The sequence below is a fragment of the Mustela putorius genome, unplaced genomic scaffold (assembly GCF_011764305.1).
Source record: "Mustela putorius furo isolate JIRA1106 unplaced genomic scaffold, ASM1176430v1.1 tig00000997_pilon_pilon_pilon, whole genome shotgun sequence".
NCBI classification, from domain to species: Eukaryota; Metazoa; Chordata; class Mammalia; order Carnivora; family Mustelidae; genus Mustela; species Mustela putorius.
The window spans coordinates 4602929-4612743 of record NW_025421527.1 but is presented as its reverse complement, the minus strand read 5'-3'; the positions used below and the strand labels follow the sequence as shown (position 1 = coordinate 4612743).

Here is a 9815-nt window from a genome sequence, read left to right as displayed (position 1 = left end):
GACAGCTCCGCCTCCGCCCGCCAAATCTCGCGATAGCAGCCGCCCAGCGGCGGGCCCGCGGCCTGAACGCTGCCAAATCTCGCGAAGCTCGTTCTCCCTCCCGGGAAGTTGCCCGAACTAAGTCTGGGCAGCGCGGCCTCCTTCCGGCTTCCGCGAGCCGCCGCGGGAAACTTTATTGACAACGCCGGCCGCGAGCAGACGGCGGGCCCGGCGAGGGGCTGGAGCTGGGCTGCGGGGCGGCAGATGGCCGCAGCTAGGAGCGAGGCTCTGCTCCGTCCTGCGGGGGCCCCGGTCCGTCCTTCCGACCCTTCACCCCAGCCCCCGCTGGAGCCGCGGCGCTTTCGGATCGCGGCCGACCCCTCCCCTCCCCTCCCCTCCCCTCCCCTCCCCTCCTCTCCCCCTCCCCCACCCCCCGCGGTCCCGCGAACAAACCCAAGTGTCCCTGAAAGTTCCCTTCACAAGGCGGCCCGCGAGCGGACGGCCCTCCGGGACGCCAGCCTTGACCGCGCCCGCGGCTCCCGGGCTCCCGTCGCACAGACCCACACCCGCGCGTCTCAGCAGCCCCGCGAACAGTCACACCCGGCCACGCGATGCGGGGCGAGCGGCCCAGACCCTGTCCCGCCCTCCCGGAGCTCCGACGGCGCGGGGGTGAGGCCCCACGGGAGCGAGCAGCCCCCACGGCCGTGAGCGGCCACGCGCCCTCTGCCTTGGAAGGTCACCTTGGATTCTGATTGCTTTCCTAACCTTGCACCCAGGCTACAAAGCAAGGTGTTTTGGGGTCTTTGTGAGTTATGATGGGAACATAACCTCCCTTCCCCCTCCATCTCCTGCACCGACCTTTTTTTGTTCCTGAAACCACCTAGGCTGGGCTTTCTCCTGCTGTCCCCTCCTTAGGACACTCCTTATTTCCCATGAGGTCACAGCTTAAATGTCATCTTGGCTAAGAAGTTTTTCTCTACTCTAATCGTCTGACAGGTTAGGCTCTTCATTACCTGGGACCCCAATACAATAAGCTTCTGGAGGGCAGGGACCTTGCCTGTCATCTTGTCTCCTGTGTCTGTGCCCAGAATAGTGCCTGGCTAGAAACAGGTGCTCCACAAATATTCTTGGATAACGGTAGAAATTCCACTTCTTTTCTGGGTCTCCCAACCTACTCCAAGCACCCTTTCACGTACAGACCCACTCTTTACCCTCTGCTTTGCCGAGCTTCGGGCCCCCACACATCCCATGTGCCTGGACCGCACGCTCCCCTGTACGCCCAGCTGCACCCCCACTTTCAGAGAGGATGACGACGTCCTCCGACAATGCTTTTTCTGTCGGCAGATTCAGCAGGGCGGGTCCTGCCCCTTTAATCTGGGCCCCACCTGCTCTGGTCAGACAGGTTTGGAGACACAGGTAAAGGGAGAGAGACTGAGAGGAACACTTGCAGAGCCAGCCGGGAGCCGGGCAGCTCCTTCCCAGACGTTGGGGACCCTCCGTCTCTCCAGATGGAAAGTAAGAGGGTATCATGGGTCTACATGGCTAGAGGCAGAAGGCCCTGGAGGAGGTGGGGGGAAGGGGCCCAGCCCCATCAAGCAGGAGTGAGATGGAGAAAACAGGGAGGAAAGAAAGGAGAGGAGGCATGGGGAACAGCCGTGATTAGGCCCAGAACTCAGAAGGGACAGCCCCAGGCCCTCTGGAGATGGAGGACAGCGGACAGGGGCTGGTGAAGAGAGTGGAGACTGCCCCGGTGCCCACCTTGGAGACGAAAGAGCCGGGCGCACGGCCGCTGCCGGATCCTTGGGACAGAGTTGTAGGCAGATCAGTGGGATCGGTTACCAGGAGAGTTCCAAGCAGGGATCCCCAAGAAGACGGGAAGGATTGGAGATGGAGGGGCAGGGAGGCCGCTGGTGGGAAGGGAGGTCCTGGCAAAGCTCTAGAAACCCCTTCTTCCTCCTGTTTTTGCAGGAGGGGGGCTGTGACCCCAGGGGTTTTGGTGGAGGGAGTAGACGGTGTGGGTGGGAGCTGGCCGAGGCCGCGGTTGCCAGCGCCTGTGCCCCCTGACTCACCCGCTCCTGCTGGGGAGCATTTGACGCAGAACGGGGGTCTCCATTTCAGCTGCTCACCTCCCTCCCACCTCCTTCTTTTCAACACCTTTTCTGGCCCCATGTTCTCCCGAAGGTCCCAGAAGAGGCCAGAGCCCATGAGACCAGCTGCCCCAGACAGTTCCGATTCTATCAACCTGTCCCGAGGGCCAGAAACCAGGAACTTCTGACTCTCCTGACTTTCTTCTGCTCCCTCCAGGGTGATAGGCCCTCATGGTAGACCCCAGGAGTGAGGCCCCAGGATGACAGAACCCGAGACCCTGGCCCTGCTGGAAGTGAAGGGGTCTGAGGCCCTGGAAAAGAGCCCACCCCAGGCCTTGGTCCCCAATGGCCGTCAGCCAGAAGGGGAAGGTGAGGCCGAGACCCATGGAGCCGCATCCTCCAAGGTGGGGTCCTCAGCTGGGTCTACCACGGCCGGAGAGGGACCTGAGGATGGCCTTGACAGCACAGTGAGCGAGGCGGCCACCTTGCCCTGGGGGACCGGCCCCCCGCCCAGTGCCCTGTTCCCAGACCCCCCCGGGTGGCGGGACATGGAGCCCGAGCCCCTCCGGTCAGAGCCACCCACCAAGCTAGAGGACTTGTCCGAAGATGACGCCATCCTGCTGCCCGAGAAGGCGGCCCGGGCCTTCGTGCCCATTGACCTCCAGTGCATCGAACGGCGGCCCCAGGAGGACCCGGCTGTGCGCTGTGAGGCCGGCGAGGGCGAGGGCCGCCGGGCCTGCCTGCCCGCCCGGCCCACCCAGCCCGAGCCCTGTGAGCGCAAGTGGGCCGAGGCTGTGGTGAGGCCGCCGGGCCACACTTGCGGGGGCTGCGGGGGCTGCGGAGGCCGGGACGGGCTGAGGGCCGTGGCCTCGGTGGGAGCCGCGCTCGTTCTCTTCCCCTGCCTGCTGTACGGGGCCTACGCCTTCCTGCCCTTCGACGCCCCGCGGCTGCCCACCATGAGCTCCCGCCTCATCTACACGCTGCGCTGCGGGGTCTTTGCCACCTTCCCCATCATCCTGGGTGAGCCGGCGGGGAGCAGGGAGCGGGGCCGGGGGCGGGAGCTCCCCTTCCCCGGGGTCCGCGGCCCCACCCTCACCCCCCCACACCGCGAGCCCTCCCAGGCTTCCCGCCTGCGGGCTCCCGGGCTGACCATGCGCTCTCCGACCCGCCAGGGCTGCTGGTGTACGGGCTGAGCCTGCTGTGCTTCTCGGCGCTGCGGCCGTTCGGGGAGCGGCGGCGGGAGGTGGAGATCCACCGGCGCTTCGTGGCCCAGTCGGTGCAGCTCTTCATCTTGTACTTCTTCAACCTGGCCGTGCTCTCCACCTACCTGCCCCAGGAGACCCTCAAACTGCTCCCCCTGCTCACCGGTCTCTTTGCCGTCTCCCGGTGAGCTGGCCGGCTGGGTGGGGCTGGGGGAGGCGGTGGTGCTGGAGGGACCCCGGCATTTGGTCTGGGGAGACGGGGGGGGGGGCAGGGATAACCTCGGGATTCCGCATTAGCCCGGATGTGCCCCCTGCATCGGTGAGTCCGCTTTCTTCCTTGCCCCTGACCTCACCTGGCAGCAGGTGACCCGCTCTGTGTTCCCAAAGGAAATTGTTTTAGAGAGACAAGGACCAACCCAAAACTGGAAAGGCTGCCAGGTGTCACCTCCATCAACCTCCCCCCCCCCGCTAGCCTCTAGTTAGACACCCCCTGTGACCGATGCTCAGTTCCGCGTCTGTGTAAAGGCCCCAGTTACTAGAGAGTCTTGTCTTTGTGTTATAAACCGCTGTCCTGACTTCGACTCTGGAATTGCCCAGGGCCGTTCAGGTATTTGACACCAGTGCTCCAAGTCCCCACTCCAGCACCCTCTCCCCCCCTGCCCCCCCCCCGTCCACAGTTTCCTGTGCCTCAGTGTCCTGTGACCTTCCCTCTGGCCAGAGAGCCGTGGTCACTGGCACTGGCCTCCTGCTGGTACACATGGAGCCATGTTGGCTCTCGTTCCTCTGCTTTTGTCTGGAAGTCACCCGAAACCCTGTGGGGCGTTTCCACATGAACTGCTGCGAACCCAGAAAGCACTTTTGAATTTCTGAAGGCACACGCAGATCTTTTTGTTTTTTCCCTAATGTATTTCCTTTTGTTACTTTTTTTTTTTAAGCTTGTATTTGTGAGAGAGAGAGAGTGAGAGAGAGAGGGAGAGGGTGCGCACAAGCAGGGGCCGTGACGGGTGGCGGGGAAAGGCAGATTCCCTGCTGAACAGGGAGCCCAATGTGGGACTCGATCCCAGGACACTGGGATCATGACTCAAGCCGAAGGCAGTTAACGACTGAACCCCCCAGGCATCCCTCTTTTTGTTACTTTTCATGCAGGATTCCTGGTCCCTTTAAGTGCTAGAACATTCTTGCTCTTGAGCTAGCATCCGTGTGCCGTTCTTCTGATTGGAGTCCAGTGGCCGTCTGTCCCACCAGCCTCCCGGCCATCTTGAAGCCTGTTTTCTCCCAGATGTTCCCCCAGATGAACGTGTTCCTACTTATGCCACTCACCCTCCCGTGTGCCCATGTCCGTCCTGGGGAGCGCCGGCCTCAGACAGAAGCTGGCTTAAGCAGCCATGACGTTTGTCTGGCCTTTCTCACCCAGTTCACGGCGAGGGAAGCCCAGCAGGTCAGGGGAGGCCCGCCGGCAGCCATGGGGCCTGGAGCACAGCCCCTCCGTGTGTCCCCCACAGGGCCCTTCCTTCCCTACCGCCTGCAAGGTGCTCAACGCTCTTGCCTGGCTTCACCCCTGTGGAGCGTGGGGCTTCACCCCTGCGGAGCATGGGACTTCAACAGGGACTTCACGCAGAGCTTGCGGGAGTCTGGTGCTCGGGGAGGGCTCAGCTGCTGGAACCCAGTGTCCCGTTGCACCTGCCAGCCCGGGCCGAGGCTCTTCCCCGTCCCACGAGTTAGAGTGGAGGCACAGGCATTTTGTGGCGAGTGGTCCTTCATGTGACAAGAGGCGGCTGCTGTCCTCCTGGCACTAGGGGTGTGTATTTGGGATGGATCTTCCAAGAGCGGAAAGGCCTATCCCTTTGGCTCCAGGCCTCTTGAAGTCGGCTTCCTTACTCTTTTTCCCTCTGTCCTCTAACATGGCAGGAGAGAGGGTGATGCTCAGGCTTGGGTTCAGATCACAGTTTTAGTATTTCCCTGATGTGCAACCTTGGGCCAGTTCTACTTAATCCCTTTGGAGTCTTTGTTTCTTCATCTGCAAAACGAGAAACCAGTACAGTGGGGTACGGTCCGGCTGTGAGAGGCGAGGAAGTGCGTTATGTATGGCTACAACCCTAACCTGGACAGGCAGTGGCGCGAACGGTCTGTACGGTGTGCTACCGACCCTCAAAACGGGAAAAGGAGAACATCCGCCTTGTGCTTGCTCATCTGCACATAAAGCCTTGACTCACAGGCCGCGGGGTTACTGGACGTCCGAGGGCGGGTGGAGGGGAGGCGGGTGGCCGAGGGCAGGGGTCGGGACGGGGGCGCTTCACCGTCCTCGCTGCTGCCTTTGCCTTCCGAACCACAGAAAGGTCTCCCACCTACGCTGAAGTTCCAGACTTAAATACGGAAAGTCAGCAGAGAGGGAGGGAATGACGAGGGCCTCCTGGAGATGCGGGATGTCCACACTAGGGCCCACGTCGTGTCGTGCCTGCCGCCCCCATCAGCCCGCAAGCCAGCCGGCTGACGCACTTCCTCTTCCCGCTGCCCCCAGGCTGATATACTGGCTGACCTTCGCCGTGGGCCGCTCCTTTCGAGGCTTTGGCTACGGCCTCACGTTCCTGCCGCTGCTGTCCATGCTGGTGTGGAACCTGTACTACATGTTCGTGGTGGAGCCCGAGCGCATGCTCGCCGCTGCCGAGAGCCGCCTGGACTACCCCGACCACGCCCGCTCGGCCTTGGACCTCAGGCCTCGTCCCTGGGGCTGAGGCCCCCACTCGGCTCCCCCAGCCTCGGTGCCTCGGGGGACAAGCCCCAGGATTGCCCGTCTGCCCCCTGCTCTCCCCCGTCACCTCGGGAGCCCTCGGCCGTCGGGAGGGAATTCAGCTGGTTTCTTGCAGGGAAAGAGGTGGACGGCCATGCCCCTCTGCGGGCTGAGGGCAGGGGGTGGCACAGGGAGCAGGGGCATGGTTCCCTCCTGAGCAACACCCCCCACCCCTGGCGCTGCCTCCAGGACCCCCGTGCTGACCTCCGCCCCACACTCCAGCCCCCATGAGGCCGCGCAGGCAGAGCCTCCGCCGACTATCTCTGTGCCATGGGCCGCAGGAAGACTGGCAGTAGTGCCCGTGCCCAAGGTAAAGCCTGGGCATCTGATCACAGGGGACTTATACGTTTGGCGGAAACCTTCCTGCGGGCCTGGGTTCAGGACCCTCCACCACGGGCCCCTGTAGGACTTTTAGCTTCGGTCAAGATGATCGAAGCTGCCCCAGCCCAGAGCTGCCGCCTGCTCCCTTCCGACCCAGTCAGGCCCCCAACCCCCCACCTCCAACCTGCAGAGGGGAGGGGAAGCCTCCGTCCAGAGAGGGGCAGGGGTATGTGTGCATGCGCCCACGCACACGGTGGCTGGGGTGCCTGCAGGGTGCGGTGGCCGATGGGAACCCTGTGTGAACGTGTGACAATAAATGACCGCCACGGTCCCCCCTCACTATTCATGTTTGAACCCCACTCTCAGGTGTCCCTTCCTGGTCTGAGCCAACTGGTCCAGAACCCTCTGCCCCACAGGACAGAGAGGGGCGTGCTGGAGGGAAGAGAGGGGGCTGCACACACTTCCCATGCCCACACCTCAGCCTTCGGTTCCTGGAACCAGCACCGCCCCCCCACCCATGAAGCCCGCACACTGACAGACGAGCCCTTGTGGGGGAAAAAGAGTCTATTTCGTCCCTTCCAGGGTGGCCAACCAGTCAGAGGCCTCTCGTTAGGCCCGAGTCCCATCCTGGGAAACAGGGCTTGAGGGGCGGGAAGGGATGCCAAGGGACCCTCCCCACCTCTAGCCGTCACCCTGTTGCTTTTCCCTCCCCGGAGGATGAAGGAAGCCACCCCTGGGGGTGGTCTCTGAGGTCCTGCAGGGAAGCCGGATGGAGAAGGGAGCCGCTGACCCTCCATTCGGCAGACCGGCGAGGCAGGCCCGAAATGCATATCCCCCGCCCCGGCGAGCGGGCCTCAGTTGATAGGCTGGTATTCGGAGCACTGCTTGTGGCCCAGCAGCAGAAACAGGCCTCCTGCCAGCAACATGAGCCCCGGGGCCCCCAGGGCCACCGCCATGATGCCCAAGATGAGCGGGGACAAGCTGTCCATCGGAGGAGCGCCTACGCCCAGAAGCATGGACCTAGGCAAGCAGAGTGGGAAAGGCAGGCCAGCAGGTTAGGTGGGAAGACCGGGAGGCCCGGCTCCCCCACGTCCAGTCCCAAGGCCCCGGCCCCGCCCTGGCCCTCACCAGCTGAGGTAGCGTTCGTCCCAGTAGCCGGGGCCTGTGGAAGTCCCAAAGGTCAGATTGAAGGCACAGAAGTTGGTCTGGGACCCAAAGAAGGCTCGGACAATGGGGGACTGGGGGAGAGGGTACTCCGAGGTGGGGCGCAGTGGGGAAGCTTGGCAGGGCAGGGCTGAATCCCGGCCCCTCTGCCTCTGGGAGAAAGCCACTGGCCGCCACTGCATGAAGCCTGATGGGGGGGACCCCCACAGCAGCTGGTCCAACTGGGGAGAAAGAAAAACAACAGGATGAGAACAACACCCTGTGTGGACCCTTCTGGGCCTCCTGCTGTCACTGTCTGGCCTGGGGCCGGGGCCACCTCCAGGACCGAAGGCCACGTGCACAGAGCCTCAGTCTGTCCTCTGTAGAAGTGGGAGCTGGATGGGAAGCACCGGGCGCCTCCTAGCCCTGCCCTCTGCAAGCCTGTGCGCAGCTCCCTCCTCAGCCCTCCTCAGGCCACAGTGACTAAAGCACCTAAAGCTGCTAAACTAGTTGCCCGTTGGTACGTGGTGACCGACCGGCACCTCTGGCCCCGCGGGCTCCTCCTGCGGCCCCCACCCTGCCGGAAGCCTGACCTGGAAGACAGCAGGCGTGTACTCGTCATCGATGGAGCTCTGCTCTCGCATGGACGGGCAGTCGGGGCCCTGGCCCAGGGTGACGAGCTCCAGCCCAAACAGGGAACGGTTTCCCCGGGGAGCGGCCCCAACCAGGGACACCTCGAGCTGGCAGGTGTCCACTGAATGCAGGAGGCGTGGGGCCTGGGCCGGCCGGCCGGAGCCAGGAAAAGCCTGCACCTGGAGTGGGGAGGCATGGGAAGCGGGGTCTGTATCTGCAGGCCCTCCCCACCCTCACAAACCAGCTTTCCGGGTTCCTCTGAGTCCCCACACCTTACCCTGAGGGCCAGGCTGCCGTTGGCAAAAGCCCCGGTGGGGTCACGAATGGGGTGGCCTCGAAACGTGGCACTCAGGGTGGCAGGGTCCAGAGAGTCTGTGATGTTGTCCCAGGAGAACTCGGCCAGGGAATACGGGGGATATGGTTTTCCCGGAGGCTTGGCAGACGCCTCCGATGTGTTGGTGTCATCAAATTCAAACAGCTGGTGGGCGGGGTGACGTGGGAGGGGCTTGCTGTGTCCCGCTGCACCCGAACCACCTCCCACCCCCACCCCCCTGCAGACCCCAACCCCCAGGATCCCATTTTTGACAGTCTTCAGTACCCTCCCCCGGCACCCCGATGAATTCTCTGCTCCTCCCCCTGGCTCTCCCCAGCCTCCTTACCCTGGTGAAGACAATGGCAGAAGAGAACCGGACGCTGTCCGTGGGGAGCACGGTGAGGCCCCCGTCCGGCTCCGGGGAGAGCAGGCGGCTCCAGTTGACGGCCAGGGTACTGCGGGGGGTGTCAGTGGCCACCAGCAGGGCTGCCGGGGGCCCCGTGCTGCTCCACACGTAGTGCAGCGTGGAGTTGGCGCCCACCGCCCGGATGTGCAGCAGGTTCTGGGGGGGCCCCTGCCAGTCCGGGATGACCTCCAGAGATACCTGGATCATGGGGTAGGGAAAAGGACACAGGTTGAAGCCGTTTGGGGGAATGGGGAGAGGTAAGGGGCGCCGAGGTGGACAGAGCCCCGGACGCCCTGACCCTGGCGGGCAGATGAGGGTGCAGGGCTGGGGGGTGAGGAAAGGCCTGCCTGGGTCCCTCCGGGCCATCAGGGCAAGACAGGGAGCCCCCGCCCTCTGCAACCCGCTCCCGTGGGCACTAGCAGCCCCCTGCGCCCCCTGCTGCCCGGGTGCCCTTCCAGGCCAGCGTCTGCCGGAGCGCCCAGGGCTCTAGCCCCTCACCCGGTGGGTCTCGTCCCTCACCTGGCGGGTCTCGTCCCCCAGCAGGCCGAGCGGGGCTGCAGACGCCAGCAGGCTCAGGAGAAGTGTGGGGCCGGGGGCACCGCGCCCCCAGCGCCAGCGGGGCCCCTCGCGGCGGCACATGGGGCCCCAACTTCAGAGGGCGGAAGAGACCCCAGAGTCATGTGACACGCACACTCAGCTGACCTCCGCGCAGGGAGGGGCCTCGCGCAGTCCTTAAAGGGGCCGCCTCCTTTAACCCCGGCCCAGGCTCGGGAGAGAAGGTCGGGAAGGTGGGCCGCTCGTCATCCCCAGCGGGACCCCAAGTGAGACACCCCGACCTCGCCTACCCGACCGCCACGCTGGCTGCCTGTTAAGGGGCCACGATGCCGGGATTCGAGATCCCAGAGGATCCCGATAACGCTGTGCTGTGGGGAAGGCAGAGAGG

At 64.1% G+C, this 9815-nt stretch overlaps 2 protein-coding genes across 11 annotated transcripts; one reads left to right on the top strand and one right to left on the bottom strand.

The window, feature by feature from the left end:
* The first annotated feature begins 136 nt into the window (after positions 1-136).
* Positions 137-6731, top strand: TMEM79 (transmembrane protein 79). Of its 10 annotated transcripts, none has more exons than XM_013048979.2 (5): positions 137-648; positions 1382-1494; positions 2284-3086; positions 3239-3452; positions 5787-6731. In XM_013048979.2, the coding sequence occupies exons 3-5, from the start codon at positions 2327-2329 to the stop codon at positions 5998-6000; spliced, it is 1188 nt and encodes a 395-aa protein (XP_012904433.1). In that variant the 5' UTR covers positions 137-648; positions 1382-1494; positions 2284-2326; the 3' UTR covers positions 6001-6731. The 10 variants fall into 10 exon arrangements, with proteins under 10 accessions (XP_012904433.1, XP_012904431.1, XP_012904430.1 ...); XM_013048977.2 differs by having other exon boundaries at positions 137-768; positions 1378-1494; XM_013048976.2 differs by having other exon boundaries at positions 137-975.
* A 195-nt stretch (positions 6732-6926) lies between these two features.
* LOC101678158 (glycosylated lysosomal membrane protein) lies at positions 6927-9569 on the bottom strand. The gene is made up of 6 exons (XM_004778503.2): positions 9392-9569; positions 8813-9070; positions 8431-8631; positions 8114-8332; positions 7506-7762; positions 6927-7397 (listed from the first exon to the last, which is right to left on the bottom strand). Exons 1-6 carry the CDS (start codon positions 9509-9511, stop codon positions 7232-7234), a joined length of 1221 nt encoding a protein of 406 aa, XP_004778560.1. The 5' UTR covers positions 9512-9569; the 3' UTR covers positions 6927-7231.
* Between the last annotated feature and the right edge of the window lie 246 nt (positions 9570-9815).